Raw genomic sequence first — 19001 nt, 5'->3', positions numbered from 1 at the left:
AGGAGGAGAGTCCAGAGGGATGGCGGGAAGAACGCAAAGTTCTTCTGCAGTTTCCAGGAGACCCTGGGTTGGAGGAAACGACCAGGTCGCATGGTGCATGCCTTCTGGAGGAAAAAGTCGGAGGGAAACAAACAAGCTTTTAGCGTGCCCATGCCTGGAAGGGTCTAAGACACACCCCACATATCTCACTGGATTCCCCTGCCAGCCTCAGGACGCTGTGGCACCGTCCACCTTTCTGGGGGACCCCTGAGATGTTGGGATACTGAATAAAGCACATGTAGCTTGAAGCAGCCTGGCCAAGACTCTCACTTGTCTAGTATTTTCCACCCAGGTGGGTAATTTGTATTTTTACAGCTACTTAATAATGAATGACCACATCTTGTCAAGTAAGCAACTGGGAAAAATCAGGCTGACCTGGTTCAGTGTGCATGTGTTCCGGCATCTGGACCCTCAGTATCCTTCCAGCAGGGCTGCCAGGCCTCTCCTCACAGCCCCTACCGCGTGACTCCCAACCACTGTTCCACTCCCCTTCCCCAGAAACGCCGGACAGGGAGTTTGACCTCCTGTGTTTCCTAAGGAAGCCCTCAGACGTTCCCTTCCCCTGCTTCCTCCTTGTTGTGAGGGTCAGAGCTGGTGAGGTAAGGCCTTCAGCGTAGTGCTGGGCACAGAGTAAATGCAATGCAAACGTTATTATCCAATTATTTTTTTGACTTCTCTCTCATTTTCTCCTGTCTACCTTTTCTCTCTCCTCTCCCTCATTTCTCAGCTGCAGAAGCATCTGCCTTGACCCCAGGGCAAACCCCTCCAAGGGTCCTGGACCTCATCCGTCACTTTGCTGCTCTAGGACCTTACCTTTCCCTCCCCACCCCCAGCCCTGCCCTGACCCGATTCCTAATATGTTTCCCCTCTTCCTCTCCACTGGTTTTTCTCTTCTGTTTTCAACCAAAGATACTTCTGTCTTCCATTGACTTCCTATTCCCTGGAGCTTAAAACCTTGGGGTCATCTTTTACTCTTTCCTTTTCTTCTACCTCCAAGGAAGCACCAAATACCACCGTGTCTTCCTTTATGATGTTTGGTCCATCTTCGCCTTCCTTCTCCCCAATTTTTACCTCTCTACTCCAGGCTCTTAGTAACTAGGCAGCCATTCTCTCATGGTGGTCCAGGGTCCCATGGGGATCCCCAAGACCCTTACAGGGAGACCAAGATGTTAAATCTATTTTCATAATAACCCTGAGATGTTACTTGCCTTTTTCATTCCCGTGGGCAGTGGAGTTTTCCAGAGGCCACGTGACATACGTTAACATCATTCCTCTGATGCTTGATGGAGTTTGTGCTAATGCGTTCTTGTGTTTTAAATTTTTCTCAGTTTTAATTTTTAATATGGTAAATCGTGATAGATATACTCCACCTAAAAGTTCTTTGAGACTCTCAGTCATCTTTAAGAGTGAAAAGGAGTGCTGAGACCAAAAAGTTGGAGAACATTGACCTGGAGCCTGCTAGCCTATATGGTACCTATATGTGAATGAGAAAAGATGCCTCTTCTGGGTGGATAGAGCCCCATGCCAGGTACCGGGTCTGGTCAAGGGTATGCAGGCTGGATTTCATCCCCCATTCATCCCTTTGGCTGGGTGCATTGAGACATGCATGAACTTCAGCACTGTACACGGTGACCCTGTGTTTATCAGACATCCTAACCGGGGTCCCAGTCTCCGGCTGTCCTCCTCTCTGGTTGATCCTGTTCAACATTGCTGGATTACTCTTACAGTTTTGTTCACTTCATTCTCCAACTACAAGGGCCTCGGTGGTTCCCACTGCCTCTTGGATGCATTTCAAGCTTCCTGATGTGGCAGTGAATGTCCTCCACCATCTGGCTTCCACTTGCCCTTCCAGCTTTATTTCCAGGTGCTCCTGCTGTAGCACAAGCTTTCTTTCCTGTTTCCACAGTCCAGCCTGCATCATCCCTCTAACTCTTCCCCAGTCTTTCCCTCCACAAGCTTCCAAAGTTCAGGGATCCTGCTTACTCCTCCTAGAATCTCCCATCTAGCTACGCCTTACACGTGATAGATGGCGGGGAAAGTACATGAATTTTGGAGTCCAACAGGCTAAGCTTTGAAGCCCTGCTTTGTCACATACCAGCCGAGGGACCTTGAACACGTGACTTGACTCCTCCAAACGTAGGAGGGGGTCCCTCTTGTGCATGACGACGAGAGACTGGCTGGCTCTGAGTGCAGCTGTGAGAGGCAGATGCTTGATGAAGGTTAGTTCTTGTCTCCTTTGCTGAAAGAGTGTGGTGTGCAGAGCAAAGTCATGGGCACTTTTAGACTAAGAGGATATCATACAGGGGTGTTTGCACATTCTACCTGTGCTGTCCTGTTGGCTAGAAAGCACTGATTCCTCCCTTCCAAGGGCCTCACTTTTTTCTGAAAGCTGGTTAATGCTGATGTGTGCTTCACTACTTTGGAATTTGCCAGTTGTCAAAAATATCCTGGATCTTAGTGCAGTTACCCAAGTGGCCCTCCCTCTGGGCACCAATAGATTCATCCCCTTACTGGTCCAGAAAGAGAATCATGTTCCCCTGAGTGATCCTGGCATTCAGATTTATCAGGTGCCCTTGCCTTTAAGAGTTTTACATCAGCTTATGCCCTTCAATTGTCCCCCCAAGGAGATGACTCCCTCTAAGTCACAAGGAAAATGAATGGAGAAGGAAGGCCTTGAACTTGACTCTTCCTCTATCAGACTGTCTTCTTTACCAAGATGAGTGCTCCTGGAAAACAGGGACTGATTATTCATTTCTGTTTCAGCAGCACTCAGCCCACAGCCAGACATGGATGAGGTGCTTATTAAGGATTTTGTTGAATTTATGAAGGAATAAAGCTGGTCCCAAGATAGGCTTTGAGCAGATATTGGAAACAGCGAATCACCTTCTCCCCAGGGAGAATAGCTTCTTTCTTCCTTCCTCCCTCCTTCCCTCCCTCCCTCCCTCCCTTCCTTCCTTCCTCCCTCCTTTTATTCATTCAACGGGTATTTATATGCCAGGCTTAGTTATAGGTACTGGGGATATAGCAATGAACCTAATAGGCAATGTCTCTGACTTTGATGGAACTTAATTTTTATTTGGGGAGACAGATAATAAACAAGCAAGCAAATATTTATTTTTTAATTTTTAGATTTATTTTGTTTATCCGTTCTATATATACTAATTTGCATCTGCTAGCCCCAAACTTGCAAGCAAGCAAATAAATATTTAAAGTGATGCTGGGCAGTGACAAATACCAGAAAGAAGAAAATAGTCAGGCAAGGGACTGGGCAATGTGAGGGCAGGGGTTGGTGGTAACTTTCCTATAGAAGTGGTCAGAGAAGGCTATATGATTCCTTAATGAAGGGAGGGAGTTGATCTAGCAGATATGTTCTCAGTCCAAACTCTGTAGGCAGAAAGGACAACAAGTGCAAAGGCCCTGAGGCAGGAGCATGCAGGTCATCCTGGTAAACTTGACACACAGCAAGGTCAGAGTGGCTGAAGAAGAGGAGGAGAGGGTGAGGCAGGCAATGAAGTCAGAGAGGTGACAGAGGGTGGTATAGATCCCGTAGGCCTTTGACTCTGACTTTCAAAGAGTTGGGAGGCCAGTGGAGGGTTTTGAGAAGAGGAACTTCCCAAGCCGATGTATTTTAAAGGTCTCTTTGGCAGGTAAGTTCAGTGGAGTGGATTTTTTTGGAATGAGTTTATTTGTTTAAAAACTAAATAAATTCATGGACTTCTATAAGTATTTTTTATTTCTTTGGAGACCTTGCTAAACCCTTATCTCCTTAGTCCCTGAGGAGCAGGTGGGGGCCCATGCATGGCCTCACAGCCCTGGGAGGGAGCTGGGCCACCTTCGGTTCAGGGGCTCCCTTCCCTCGCTTCTCGCCCACAGGAGGTTGGAGCAGAACTTCTTCAACTGCAGCTGTGACATCCGCTGGATGCAGCTGTGGCAGGAGCAGGGGGAGGCCAAGCTGAACAGCCAGAACCTCTACTGCATCAGTGCCGATGGCTCCCAGCTCCCACTTTTTCGCATGAACATCAGTCAGTGCGGTGAGTGAGCCGCCCGGTCCCAGCTGGCTCCACGCGGGCCTCCCTCAGACACCAGGGACGGTGCTGCGCATCAGCTGGGAAAGCCAGGGCCTTCCTTCCCCACTGCCCTCCCAGCCTTGAACTCTGCATTGGGTGCAGATCTGGCTCCCCTCTTACCTCCTTGCTCATTCTTGTCTCTTCATCAGCCAGCCATGGGAAGGTTGGTTCCAGGGATGCAGAAAAGGGTTAAGTGTGCTCTTTGTCATTGGACCAGAGTCCTTTCTCTCTGTCAGTTCCCTGTTAAGCAAACCTGAAGGAGTGTTATGTCCAGGTGTGGTCTCTGGATCTCCTGTATCAGGAGCATCTAAGGCACTTTTAGAGAAGCAGATGTCTGGGTCCATCCACAGACTTAAGAGATCAGAATATCTGGAGATGAGTTTGGAAATCTGAATTTCTAGCAAGATCCTCATGGGAGTCTGAAGCGGACCAAAGTTTTGAGAACCAGTGCCCCAAGTGGAAGATGTCATTTGATGTCATTGTTAGAGCTGCATTCTTTAAGCAACTGTCCTCCTCACCAATCCCTGCTCCCCAACCACCACGTCCAACTGCATGGGCTTAAATCTTGAATTCTACCATCTGCTTGGGAGGTGGTGTGAAGCTTCTGGGACTTGGGGGACTTCTGAGAGGTCACGCAGGTTTTGTGGAGTCATTATTGGACAAACCAAGCAGTGCCACCATTGCCCCCATGGACAAAGTTTTGGTAGCAAGTATTTGCCTGTTTTTTCACCCACCCTGTCCTCCCTCCCAGACCTGCCTGAGATCAGTGTGAGCCATGCCAACCTGACCGTACGGGAGGGTGATAATGCTGTCATCACTTGCAATGGCTCTGGATCGCCCCTGCCCGACGTGGACTGGATAGTCACCGGACTGCAGTCCATCAACACCCACCAGGTAGGCGTCTGAAGCTTGGGACCTATCACCTCTTAGTCTTAATGAGCTAAAGTCATGAATAGAAGCAAGAGACGTGAGAATAAGGAAGAAGAGGAAGGGAAGTTTGTGGTCCTATTTCTATAGGAAGAAGCACATAGATATGGGTTCCACGCAGCTGCAACATTTTCTAGCCAACTTGATCTTGAACATGCTATAAACATCTCTGTACCTTACTTTCCTCATCTGTGAAATGGGTATAATGCTACCATTCATCTCATGGGATAAGTGTGAGTGTTACCTGAGCTCTTGACTGTAGAGAGCTTGGCCCTTGGTCAATGTGCCTTCACCAGCAAGGCCTCCTTCACCTACTGCTCAGCTTTCCTTTTGATTCCTAAAGGTGTTTGGGGGTTAGGTGGGGGAGCCGCCCTTGTAGAAACTGTTTGATTGTCTTTTTTTTTGTACCATCATCTAATTTTTCTTTTATCTTTTCCTAAATTTTTATTGTGGTAAAGTGTACATAACTTAAAATGTACAGTCAAACATTTTTTTAGTTATTATAAAATATTAGCTCTATTCTCCATGTTGTACAATACATCCCTGCAGCTTATTTTATACACATGATTATTGGTTTTTTTATTGGGTTTTTAGACAAATCTGAACTGGACCAATGTACACGCCATCAACCTGACGCTGGTAAATGTGACGAGTGAGGACAACGGCTTCACCCTGACGTGCATTGCAGAGAACGTGGTGGGCATGAGCAATGCCAGCGTCGCCCTCACTGTCCACTGTGAGCGGATGCCCTGTGGGGGGCGGCTGGGACCCTGGGGATCTCAGCATAGGAGGCTGGGGCCAGGCAGAGCTGCTGCAATGGGCCTGGTCCACCAGGAAGGGCAGAAAGACTCCTGTGGGGCAGGACTGAGCAAATCAAGTCAGTCCTTGGCTAGTAACCCCAGAAGGGGTGTCCCTGTCCCTCAGAAGATGATGCACCTCCAACTCAGCTCTGACTTTACTCCAAGTCTGCCTTTTGCTAAACCCCTAAAAGGTCATGAGAGGGAACCCTCCAGCTGTAGTGGATCCAGGAAGCTTGAGTGAAGACAGACATCTCTTCCCCTCTTTGGGGGTGGTGTTGGGGGGGAACCTCTGATTCCCTCAGGTCTTTTTAAAGCGGGGTGGGGAAGAATTGGATTGCCCACCTCAGCTCCTGGAAGGCTGCTCTGGGACACCAGAGGCTCTGTGTTCTGGGTGTCAGCTGGCCTTTCCCCGGCAGACCCCCCACGCGTGGTGAGCCTGGAGGAGCCTGAGCTGCGCCTGGAACATTGCATCGAGTTCGTGGTGCGCGGCAACCCGCCGCCCACACTGCACTGGCTGCATAACGGGCAGCCGCTGCGTGAGTCCAAGATCATCCACGTGGAGTACTACCAGGAGGGCGAGGTCTCCGAGGGCTGCCTGCTCTTCAACAAGCCCACCCACTACAACAACGGCAACTATACCCTCATCGCCAAGAACCCCCTGGGCACAGCCAACCAGACCATCAATGGCCACTTCCTCAAGGAGCCCTTTCCAGGTGAGGGCAGGGCTGCTCTGGGGTGACTGATCCCCTCCAGGAGCTCAGTGGGACGGGGAGTGGGGGCTTGAGAGGAGAAGCAGCATCAACACAAATACTGTCATCGACAACCAAACACACACTGGAACATACTCAGCCACCACCAGAATTTTGTGTAAACTAGATGAAGTCTCTGATTTCCAATAGCAGTCACAGTGAAACCCAAGACCCCCTCAGAAGTACACAGCTGTACATATAAGGGCATATGGTGTTACGGTAGAGAAAGTGGGGACTTGAGAGGTGGATAAGAATGGCGGAGAATCTGGACCCAATTCTTTTTTTTGTTGGGGGACTCTGGGCATGATCGTTGCCTCAATACCTTCATCTGTGAAATGGGCATGATTGTACTTCTCCCATAAGAATCTCGTGACTTTTAAATACTTTTAAAGTAGACAAAGCATGTATCACAGGCTTTGGTACCTAACGATGGTTTGATGACCTTCCATTACAAGGGGCTTCAGGGTCTATCTGGTTCAACCCCACATGTAACAGGCCAGTGAACAGAATCTTTCCACTTGCTGGGTAGTAATAAGGCCTTGGCTGGGTTTCCAGGTCTGTGGCTCTTTTCCTCTAGCTCCGTGGTGAGCTGATGGGTGGAGGGTACCTGATGCTGTCAGCCTGGATGGTGCTGATTCTAGTGGACGGGGTCATTGAAATGATGAGAGAACTTTGTTTGAATATTTGGGAGGGGAGTCTTGTCTTTCTCTGTCTGGGCTAGAATATTTCAAATACCTTCCTGAAGTTAGAGGAGAAGAAAATACTCCCAAGAGTTTAGTGAAAGTGGTTGCAGCATCTCTTGGGGGTGGTTTTGGTAGCTGATAAGTTTCTGTCAGTGAAGCCATATATCTTTGATGACCTTGGTGATGTCTGCTGGGAACAGACCTCTTGGCCTTCAATTCCTGGAAATCCAGGATTCTAATGAGATAAAGGGGAGTGTAAAGGCTGATCTCGATCTCTCTCTCTCTCTCACACACACACAGGGCATTGGAGTACTAGCACTGTGCAGCATCTGCTTCTGTGAAGGTGATTTCACAGCATACAGATAATCAGAGGGTAGCAGTTCCAAGAGGCCTTTTTAATCTTAGTGCAAGGAAACTCGAACTTTAGAGGCTTTGAGAGAAACTCTGGAGAGATGAGGCTGCCTGGGAAGCTAAATTCTTGCCACTGAGGGCCAGGGGATGGTGGAGCCATCACTCAGGAGAGGACTGAGAACGTGCCGATGTTTGAGACCCTGGCCATCCCATATGGTCCTACATTTCCAACATCATTCCAAGTATGCCCAGTGAGAGGCCTCAGGACACTTCCCACTGTGGGCCACACGGGAGCTGAAAGAGTCCTGTCTTGCACTGCAGAAGCAGCAGCTTTTAGATGCAGAGATACTTTGCTTTTTGGGGCCAAAGTCAGGCTAGGCTTTGTTGGCATAAAGGGCTGGAGTGGCCCTTTGCCCTGCTTGTGCCCATCTGGTGATTAGAGAATGGAATCTGTTTTTAAAGAGGAGAGTCGACACTCCCTGATGGGCGAGGAGTGAAGCCCTCGCCAAAGTCATGCTTCTGTTTCCAAAGGGAAGCTTCTGGGGCCTGGTGAGAGCAGGGAGCCCTGGAATGCTTGGGAGGGAGGGGGAGCCACCCTGGCTTCTGCATGCAGAGGGTGTCCTGGCCATGGGGCAGCAGGAGCAGTGGCCACGGCTTTTCCTTTGTCCTCCCTCGCCTTGGGAGGGAAGCAGTTCTCTGCATCCTTGCAGCCATACAGACACCTCCTCTGTCCCCAAGAGACACAGCTGCCCCTCCTCTTCATCTCTGGATACGCCTGTCACCTTTTCAGTTCTCCTCAGGCCAGTGGTTCTCGAAGAGTGGTCTCCAGACCAGCAACATCAGCATCACCTGGGCAGGTGTTAGAACTCAAATCCTGGAGCCCCACCCAAACCTACTGAATCAGAAACTGTGGGGTGGGGCCCGGCAGTCTGTATTTTAACAAGCCCCCCGCCCCCGAAAATTCAGACACTCCCTCGTTTGCCATCTCCTGCCATGACATTTGTGGACCCAGGAGGCCAGAGGGAGGGTGAAGTTACAGAGGAACTTGAAGGGAAACAGCTCACCTGCAGTGGGTCCCTCAAACCCATCTACACCCTGCCAGGGCCATCCTGTGTGAAGGTTTGCTTGTTTGTAAAGGAGTCAGTGGATGATGGAAAGGCAGTGACAGGGAAAAGATGGGCCAGTCATGTCAAGAGACAAAATATCTAGGCGTCAGGAGAGTAAATTATCCAGGAGAGTGGACAGTAAACCTCGCACCTGCTGAGCCTGGATACAAAGGCTCTCAGTGGACTCCTGCTTTTCTCTTGCTGTGGTGTGGGGACATTGTATTTGTCATCTGTACCCCTCTCGCTCCCAGGCAGCAAAACAGACATTAAGAGCAAGGGTTCTGAAATCAGACAGATGGAAGTATTATCCTGTCTGTGGCGTGAGGTAAAGGATGATCACTGCTCGGTGCCTCTGTTTCTTCATCTGTGAAATGGGAATGATAATCAGAGCTCCTGCCTAAATTGCCCTGAGGATGAATGAAGTGATGTCCACCCAGTGTTTAGCTCTGTGTCCGGATAGAGGGAAGGTTCAATAGCTGTTGGCTACGACTAGGATTCTAGGTGGAGAGTTTAGGAGTTGAGTTTAGGAGTTCTAGATCTGGTCGTTGCTCTCTAATCAAGCTGGTAAGTTCTAACAGACAGCCTTCAGGTAGTTTACTAGGGTAGTGGTTATGGAGTCACAACGCCAAGATTCAGATTCTCATTCAATTGCTTATCAGTTCTGTGATCTCAGGCAAATTACTCAATCCCCTGCTTCTGCCTCAAAGATTGTAGTGAAGATTAATTCGCACATAGTAGATTAATCCACCTAAAATATTTCCCACAGTGCTTGGCACAGAGTAAGCACAGAATTACTGTTTGATTTTATTATTATATATTAAAAAAACACCCAAGGGCAACTGAAAAGGGATTTGTTTTGGGGGAAAAACAGAGATCTGAGGGTGAGGGTCTCCTTTCCTGACTGTTCATGGGCTGGAGACCCACAGGAGAGCTTTGACTGCACTGAATATATTCAGTGGAGCCGTCTGTAGATGCAGAGGCCTCCATCAGAAGGATTTTTTCCGAGCAGGACATTGAAATGAAAATGTTCTGGAAAAGCTTTTTGTAAACTTCACATGCTATACAAATGTTGGTGTTTCCTTCTGCATTTCCAAAGAAGCACTAGAATGTTCAGCCTGGAGTTCAGCTTTAGTGTAGGAACCAGTCTCTGGAAAGGGAGATTTGTTCTAGGAGCATGGAATCCTCTTTGGTGTTCCAGGGATCTGGGCCTAGGAGTGGGGACGGTGAGGAGTCAGGGATCCAAGTGTCAGGGGAGGCCAGGGATCATGTTAGGGTCGAGGTGGCACCTGGAAGGTTGGCGGTCCTTAGATGATGATGTGATAGAAGGAGGAATGTTGACAAGGTGTGTGTGTGTGTGTGTGTGTGTGTGTGTGTGTGTGTATGTGTATGTGTGTTTGCCTGCACATATGCAACAAATATATGAGAACACTTGACAAAACGTTTAGGAATAAGTGAGCTGCCATAACTCTTGAATTCTCATTTCTTTTTACCTGACTGGGAAGCCTCTTCATCATGATCTTGTGACAGCAGAAATCAGAATTCCATCAGGGCCCTGGGTACAAACCGTGGGGGACACCATTGCCCCAGTGTCCATAGCCGCACTTGTTGAGACTAGAATGTGGTCCCAACCTGCCAGTGCTGGGGGAAAAGAGGCGGCAGCAGCGTGTGGCCTTCTGTGCTGGGTGGGCAGAGCGTGTGGACGCCTGGCGCAGCTCCCCACTCCCTCCTCACACCTGAAGCCAGGGCATCTCTTCTCCTTATCACGTCTATGTGCATCTCTCTCTATCTGGACGCAAGCTGCTGCCTCTCTTCTCCATTCTCTGGATCCCACTGGCTTTTCCCACTGGGTTTTTCTTGAGGCTTTTGGGATCTGGAGGACACATGTGCATTGCTTTCATGCCCAGTTCCTGTTGGGATTCAGATGCTGCCTTGGCACACTGGTCCGGTTGTCCTCCCAGCCTGCTGGTGCGGGCTGAGGTGAGGACCACTCTCGGGTACCATCCTTTTCCAGGGTGAAGTTCTGAGTCCTCCCACAGGTTAGAGAGAACCCAGAAGGTCTGGCTGTTCCAAGGCTTGTGTGCTTCCTGGGTGTATAAATGTTTCCAGGCTCTTGCAAAGGCGATAAGCATTCATAGGCTGATTGAGAGATTACCGGGTTTACAGATTCGGCCAAAACATTTGGCTGACGTGAGCATATTCTCTAATAAATGAGAGCCTTATGAGAAATATGCAAATTGGTGTTAACTAGGAATTGATCTGGCACCTCTCTTTTCTCAGGCTCTGAAGCCAAGGCTAGGGCCCCCTTGCCTCCATCCTCCTCCCAAATCAGCCGTTTGGTCACCTGAAGTTTAGAAGAGGGTGGGGCGCCTGAAGGGCACACTCAGGAATCTGGAGAAAGCTGTATTGCTCTCCCACAAAACAACACAAAGTGGATGATGAGCAAGCAACCTATTAGCAGTGAATTTACTGTGAATAAGGCTTTCTCTAAGGGACTCCTTCACAGAAAGGCATCAATTTTCCCCCACGGGTAGCTAGGGAAGAGTATTTGCTGGCGCATACTTGATAGAGCTATGAGTACAATGACTGTGAAAGCCTAGCCAAGGGCCTGGGTAAATGGAAGACCCACGGTGAATGAATGAACGAATAAGTTCTTATTTCTCAGGGTGTGGTAGGCTTGTGCCAGGAGGAAGTGGAGTAAAATGCAATGGTTCTCAAAGGGACCAGCAGAACAAGAAAACTTGTTTGAAATGCAAAATTCTCAAGACCTCCCCCAGACCTCCTGAGTCAGAAACTCTGGGGTGAGGACCAATAATCCATATTTCTTTAAAAAATTTTTAAAAATTTTTAACTTTTCATTTTGAAATAGTTTGAGATTTACCAGAAAAGTTACAAAATAGTACCAAAAAAGCTTCCTTATACTGTTCACCCAGCTTCCCCCAGTGTTACCATCTTACATAACTACAAGGCAGTGATCAAAACCAGGAGAGTAACGTTGATACAACCCTATTACCTAATCTACAGACTTTATCTAAATCTTACCAGTTGTCCCACTGCTGTCCTTTTCTTCTCTGAGATCCAATCCAGGATTATATTGATACATTGTATTTAGCTGCCATGTTACCTTATTCTTTTTAAATCTGGGGCAGTTCTTCAGGCTTTCTTTGTCTTTCACGATCTGTACACTTTTTTTTTTAATTTATTTTTTTTTACATCTTTATTGGAGTATAATTGCTTTACAATGGTGTGTTAGTTTCTGCTTTATAACAAAGTGAATCAGTTATACATATATCCCCATATCTCTTCCCTCTTGCATCTCCCTCCCTCCTACCCTCCCTATCCCACCCCTCTAGGTGGTCACAAAGCACCAAGCTGATCTCCCTGTGCTATGCGGCGGCTTCCCACTAGCTATCTATTTTACGTTTGGTAGGGTATATATGTCCATGCCACTCTCTCACTGTGCACTTTTGAAGGATCCTCACTAGTTATTTTGTAGACTGTCCCACAATTTGGGTTTGCCTGATGTTTTCTCACAACTGAATGCCAGTTAGGCATTTTTGGCAGGAACACCGCAGAAGTGATGCTGTGCCCGTTCAGTACGTTGTGTCAGGGGTACACGACGTCTGTACGTTTTATTACCAGTGATGTTAACTTTATCACTTGGTCAGGATGGTGTCTGCTAGGTTTCTCCACTGCAGAGTGACTATTTTTTTCTCCTCTGTAATTAATAAGCATAATATTTTGAAGCTTTGTAAATATCTTGTTTCTTATCATTCTTTCACACATTAGTTTTAGCATTCATTGATGATTCTTGCCTGAAACAAATATTAGTGTGCCATTTGTCAATGGTGATTTTTCTATTTCTATTCTTTTCCTCTACATTTATTAATTGGATTTTGTTGTAAGGAAAAGCTTTCTTTTCTTATTTGTTGATTAAATTACTTCGTTATATCAGTATGGACTGATGGGTATTTATTTTGTTCTATGAATTATAATCCATGTATTAACTTGCTAGGGCTGCTGTAAGAAAGTGTCAGAGACTGAGTGGCTTCAACAATAGAAATTTATTTTCTCACAGTTCTGGAGGATGGAAGTCTGAGATCAAGGTGTCAGCAGGGTTGGTTCCATCTACCCTCTGGGTACGTCTATGTCTTAGTGTCCTCTTATAAGGACACCAGTCATATTTGATTAGTTCCCACCTTAATGACTTTATTTTAACTTAATTACCTCTTAAAGACCCTATCTCTAAATACAGTCATAGTCTAAGGTACTGGGAGTTAGGACTTCAACATATGAATTTTGGGCAGATATAATTCAGCTCATAACAATCTATGACTGTCATTATATTGTCATTATATTTTGTTGCTCAAATCATCCCCAGTTTGGCCATTGGAGACCCCTTCATACTGGCTCCTGTGTCCCTTCTTCATACCCCCATTAATTCTTGAGCACCTTCTTACTTTCCAGTACTGCAAGCTGTTCCAAGCACATCTTGTACTTTCTCTGCCCCAGCCCTGGAATTAATGTGTTTCTCCAAGGATCCCTCATTCTTTTTACTGGAGAATGGTAGTGATCACCTCCTGGATGGTTCTGTGGCATGCTAAAGTTTGAGAATCTCTGATAGAGTGGTTCTGAGCCCAGACTTGGATTTGAATCCAGCTCTATCCCTTCTTAGATGAGTGACATTCAATTAGTTACTTAATTTCTATAAGTCTGTTTCCTTTTCTGTTGAAAGGGGATAATGCTACCCACCTCCTAGGGTGGTTATAAGGATTGATGTATTACATAAAGCATTTTGCAGAGCCCCTGGCTCATAATCAATGCCCAACGATGATTGGCTTTCATTATTAGGTGAGCCATTTCTAAAGGCCGAAGACCAAATAACACATTTTCATCTGGGGAGTGGATAGATTCTAGAGGGATTCCCAAGAACGTCTCAATGACCTACTAGAATAAACGCTACATATTGATCTGAGGAATTGTGTCTTGAGATCATAGCTGGCATTTTCCAGGAAGATCCATGGAAGCCCATCCTGCAGCATTTCTTCTTGGCGCTAATGTACCACCAACGTTGCCAACACTCTGGGCACCTGAGGGCGGGAGGAATGAGGGTGAGATGGTGAGTCTGGATGTAGTTCCTCATCTCATAGTATGGTTTCTAGTCTCCAGGTGGACCAGGCCACCTCCCTTGAAACCAGGAGTTTTAGCTCTTATTCCTTCTCCATTTGGAAGACCACCTTCTAAAGAGTGTGGGGGAGGGGTGACGAGCCAAGGATTTTAGTTTTCAGTTGCCAGGGCAACGGGATCATGGTGAGTGGGAGAGATCATAGCTATGAGAAAGACAGAGTGCGACTGTTCTGGTTTTTTATTACGTTTGTTAATGATCTCTTTGTCTTTTTTGCAGAGAGCACGGATAACTTTGTCTCTTGTAAGTCTCTTTTACCTTTTGCTTTGAAAGTGATTTATTCTGATACTTTTGGTAACTACTGAGTCCAAATAGCCCTCTTTCGTATTCTACCAGCATCCTCAGACTCATGGCCACTGAGAGCATCTGAGTGAACTGTGAAAGGAGAGTAGAAATACTTGAGCAGTTCCAAGCCCACTCCTCTTGGACAGTCACTTGCTGCCTCAGTTTCCCCGCAGTTTTCTAGGGTCTGACCATGTTGTGGGTCTTCCCACCCAGACGGACAGAGGTGGTGTCAGGAAGGATGTGGGGTTCACGTGCCCCAGTGGACCCCTGTTGAGCATCTCAGTTGTTCTTGCAGAGAGAATGTGGAGCCTATAAACATGTTAGTGTTTGTCACCTGCTTTGAGAGCCAGGACCTACCTCGTGTGGAGCTGTGATTGACAAGGTCTCCTGATAGGTTCGCCTGTCCTCAGATGAGATTATTGAGGCTCAGTCTATAAGTGATTTGGGGCCAGGACTAGACGATCCCCAAAGGATTTGGTGTTTCGCTCATGGTCTGTAGGGAAACATATTTATTCCTTTTCCTTTTGTCCCCTGTGGGAGAGGAACAGGGATGGCTGAGGCCATTTCTGCTCCCTGTTCGGCCTGAGACAGTAGACAGTCCTGTTTAGAACGCCCCTTGTTGTTTGGCACAGATGTAAATATAACCTGGATTCCTTTGTTTGTCCTCGGTCTTTGAGGACTTGTCATCTCACAGGATGTCCCTCCAGAGAATTTTGAACTGGGGCTCTCTCTGGACAAGGAGTTGATTCTAGAAGGAGGACTAATGGATGCTCGGCTTCCCATCCAGGCCTTGCTGGGAAGAGCAGATGTTTCCTAGTCAGATAAACTTGCTGCCAACTGAAGCTACCATTGTGTTCTGAAATCTGCCATAGGGCAACGGATAGTGGGTTGTTTATGGGGCCACAGGCCTCCTGGATCTCACTGAGGAGTGAAGAGGGAACGAGGAAGGGCATGGAGAGTCTGGGACAGGATAAGGGGTGCAGAGAGGAGCTGAATGTCAGCAACAGCTACCATCACCCACGAAACTGGCCGAATCCAGACCCTGGCTGTGATCCCAAACCATTTTTTTCCCTCTTATTTATTCAATAGCTCATGGCCCACATTGTCCAGGTTACATTATTTACTCTGTGATGGGGATTGGGGGACGGGAGCAAAGGTTCTTTATACCTATGGAGTCTGTCTTTGAGTCATCAATACCCACCAGGCAGCCACACGGGGATCCGATCTCTGGGGACCCCTGCAAAGCCTGGGGAGGCCAGGCAGTCAGAGTCTAGCTTCAAGGGGATGTTCTCCAGCAAGAACTTTCAAGAGGACTTGGGAGTTAGGCAGGGACCGTGGCTGAGGCTCTCGTGGCCAGGAAGCTAACTACTCTTCTCTATTTATGTTTGGTTTTCAGTCTACGAAGTGAGCCCCACCCCTCCTATCACTGTGACCCATAAACCAGAGGAAGACACTTTTGGGGTGAGTCACTCCTTGGTCAAGAGGAAGGTGTTTACTGATGCAGTAGTTTTTCAGGCTTCTGTTTTAGTAGCTAACTTTTCCCAATACTGCCTTATTTGGAACTCTAGCATACGTGGCATAGAGAAGCCATGATGAATGACCTCCTTTCAGGTGGTTAAAACCTTCCTTGTTTGATGAGAATAATTCATTGTTTGAGGAAGTCTTTGAGGATCTGCTTTAAGCCCTAGGGCTCGGGAGGAGAACAGTTTGAAACTTCCCACTCCATTAGGAGCCAGCTGGGCCTGATTCGAAGGGGCTGCTAACTGTACAGACTTTTACAAAAGTCAGAGTTGCCCAGGGCATCTTCTTGAGTGGGAGGTGACCCCACCTCCCGCTCTCAGAGCCTGAGGTTTCTCTGGGGAGAAAAGGAAAGGAGTCTTTTTAGAATCTCCTGGATAAGAATATTATGCAAAGAATGTCAATGTGAAGATGCAAGATTTGCTTGCTAATTAAAACCACAATGGAACAACAGGCAGAAGCATCTCTGGGCTTCCTCCTGCATCTCTTAGGATGGTCCCCAGATGAGAGGGCTCAGAACACTGAATCATGGAACTTTCTCTAATCAGTCTGGGTAATTTATTTTTTGATGTTCTTAGAGTCTCATAAATTACATCTTCTCAAGACTTTACTCAGTCTGAGAAGTTCTGAAGTTCACTGAAGTTCTGGGAGGGCTACAGTTGCTACTGTAATAGGATGTTCTCATCTGAGCATGCGTGTTACTTCATACTCCGGTTTTCTGTAACTGCTCGACTGTCTGTTTTTGGCTCCCAATAGGTATCCATAGCCGTTGGACTTGCTGCTTTTGCCTGTGTCCTGTTGGTGGTTCTCTTTATCATGATCAACAAGTATGGTCGACGGTCCAAATTTGGAATGAAGGGTAAGGTGAAATTTTCATTTGCGAGGGTCTCATGGGGGAAACATGGCTCCTTTTGATCAAAAGATGCTGTTTTAATTTCTTTGCTCTCTGAGAGGGCTTCAGGGTGGTGGGCTTAAGTGGCCCTGGTAGAGACTCCCATCTACACGTTTATTATTGGTAGTGATGGATTGAAGGCAGTGTTGGTGTGAGGACCAAACTGTGGACCACCTGGTTTTTCTGTAATGACTAAAAACATTGCTTCACTGGGCTGGTACAATGAGGATGATTTGGGAAAGAAGTTGGATTTGAGGGCAAATGAAGAGGACTTACCTTTCTTTTTATTTTTGGTGGGTAAAAGGACTCTTTGTTTGAGTAACTTGGTTTTTCTCTTGTCTGCACCCATCCTTGGAGTTGTGATGAGAAGGTATTAGCAGAACTAAATGTAGGATGGTAGACTGTGGCATTGAGAGGTTGCCCATGCGTGGTATCTCAGCACGTAGCTCTACACAGAGTTCCAGAATGGATGCCAAGAGCAACGTGATTGCTAAATCTGCTGGCCAGTTTCCACAACACAGAGTACTCAACCCCGTTACAGCTGGGGTGGAATGTGAGACGTGGCTCTCCACCAAGGCTTGGGAAAAGGGGGCTGGCACAAAAGGGGTTAATGTGGTGAATTAGCATCCATCTGCCTGGTCCCAGGATGGATCTGACCAAATGGCGCAAGGGAGGCTGGATACCAGTGCTTAAACAGAAACTTGAATTTCAAGATATACTCCCAGCTGGGGTTTCCATTTATGGCTGATGTTAATAGGAGAAGGGTGGGGAGGGAGTATGAAGTATTTCCATTTATGGCTGATGTTAATAGGAGAAGGGTGGGGAGGGAGTATGAAGTATTTGACAAGGTTCCTGAGCAAGGATTCAGGTTGGAGTCTTCTGGTGAGATTATGGGATCCAGAAAGATGAATTTCAATGACTTCTGCACACGAACTGGTATCTGTGGTTGGGGTCTTGACCTGGGGGCTCAGGAATTAAGGGGAAAGCATGAATGAGATTCACAGGGATAGTGGTCCCCTGAACTTATATGTAAATGTTTAATTGTTTGTACATGGTGGCAGAGGGCGGGGTTGGGAAGGAACTAATCCATAGCTCTATTATATTGTCAAAAGAGTCTGTGACCACCCTACAAGTTTAGAACACTGATATATAGCAAGGGATAGCCATAGAGAACTAGAAAGGCAGAAATCATGGGGGAGGACTGTCTGGCTTCCCAGAAGCCTCCTGCCTCTTTCTGCTCTTGGTTAAGCTGAACAAGTCCCAGAAGAGCAAACCAGGTTTTCTTGAAGCAAATGAAATATTTTGACCAAGAGAAATAACACGTAAAGGCAAATTATAAAACTTCTCTATATATTAGAAGTTTGGCCTGAAGCCAGATGACTTAAACAAGAGGAGACCACGGTCAGCCACCTTGGCTGGAGAGGTTTTATCTACCAGTACCGCACGGGCCAAACAGGGCTTCACAGGTTTGGAAGGTCAGTGACCCCCATGCAGGCTCTGAGCCTTCAGTCTTAGCATCATCCTTGGGCTCCTGGCTTTGAGGACCTGGCACTAGTACTTGTGCAAAATTTTCCTACCATGGGAGGAACTTTCCTAGCTCTTCCTCCCCTCCACCTAAGGAAACAGCAGGGCCTTGACCAAAGGGGAAAACGGGGCATTATTGCTCTCCCCTGGAGAGGCACACCACCAGCTGAGACCCTGCAACATGACTGGCACCACCAAACAAGCAGATTTTTCCTCTTAATTGTCATCTGTTTTCTGGAAGAGCGTGTCCCCATGTCGGATGAATTAGGCAGCACCCAGCGTGGTGCTTTCCCCTCAGCTGTCCTTGGAGCCTCTCCCAACACCCACTCCCCTCTCCCGGGCTGAGCTGCCTTCATTGGCCCTGGTTTCGCCAAACATCCATAAGTTTGGAAGTGAAATATTCCTTAATTTAAAGTCAGGTGACCTGAAGAAGTTTGGCTAGAGTGAGAGGCAAGATAAGATGTTGTATCCAAGGCTGACCCTGTTTAGAATTAAGCCTGCATCTTTCTGATCTTTGTTATGCCTGACTGTATTTAGTTCTCATCTTAGGATGAAACAGCAAATGCCCCAGGCTGCATACACCCTTGATCTTTTATTAGCAGCGGGCCTCCCAGTCCAGAAAAAAGAGCAAAGTTGCGTGTACCAGAAGTCCCCCAAATCTGACTCAGGCAAACCTCCGTCTCTTCAGAGCCACCCGTTCCTCAGCTTTGAATTTTCAAATCGGGGTTAAAAATCTGTGATGCCACTTAATTGCTCTTTGTTTCCAGCAAAGTTACTTAACTTCTCACAGCCTCTATTCCCACAACTTCAAAATGATGGAATGATACCACCTCCCTCATTGCATTGCTCTGAGTGTTGAGATCTGTGTGTAATTGACA

At 47.2% G+C, this 19001-nt stretch overlaps 1 protein-coding gene across 7 annotated transcripts in view; it reads left to right on the top strand.

The window, feature by feature from the left end:
* Window positions 1-19001, top strand: part of NTRK3 (neurotrophic receptor tyrosine kinase 3) — a 385061-nt gene that overhangs the window by 117403 nt on the left and 248657 nt on the right. For 4 of the 7 annotated variants that reach the window (XM_067696132.1, XM_067696117.1, XM_067696152.1 and 1 more), the window contains 7 exons: window positions 3913-4070; window positions 4858-5000; window positions 5628-5769; window positions 6250-6546; window positions 14124-14147; window positions 15586-15650; window positions 16464-16566. In XM_067696132.1, coding sequence (XP_067552233.1) covers window positions 3913-4070; window positions 4858-5000; window positions 5628-5769; window positions 6250-6546; window positions 14124-14147; window positions 15586-15650; window positions 16464-16566 — 932 coding nt within the window. The remainder of the gene's footprint in view (window positions 1-3912; window positions 4071-4857; window positions 5001-5627; window positions 5770-6249; window positions 6547-14123; window positions 14148-15585; window positions 15651-16463; window positions 16567-19001) is intronic. The other 3 variants (XM_067696136.1, XM_067696126.1, XM_067696143.1) reach the window with 1 other exon arrangement.

This window comes from Pseudorca crassidens, chromosome 1 (genome assembly GCF_039906515.1).
Source record: "Pseudorca crassidens isolate mPseCra1 chromosome 1, mPseCra1.hap1, whole genome shotgun sequence".
NCBI classification, from domain to species: Eukaryota; Metazoa; Chordata; class Mammalia; order Artiodactyla; family Delphinidae; genus Pseudorca; species Pseudorca crassidens.
This window is presented reverse-complemented; position numbering and strand designations above follow the sequence as displayed.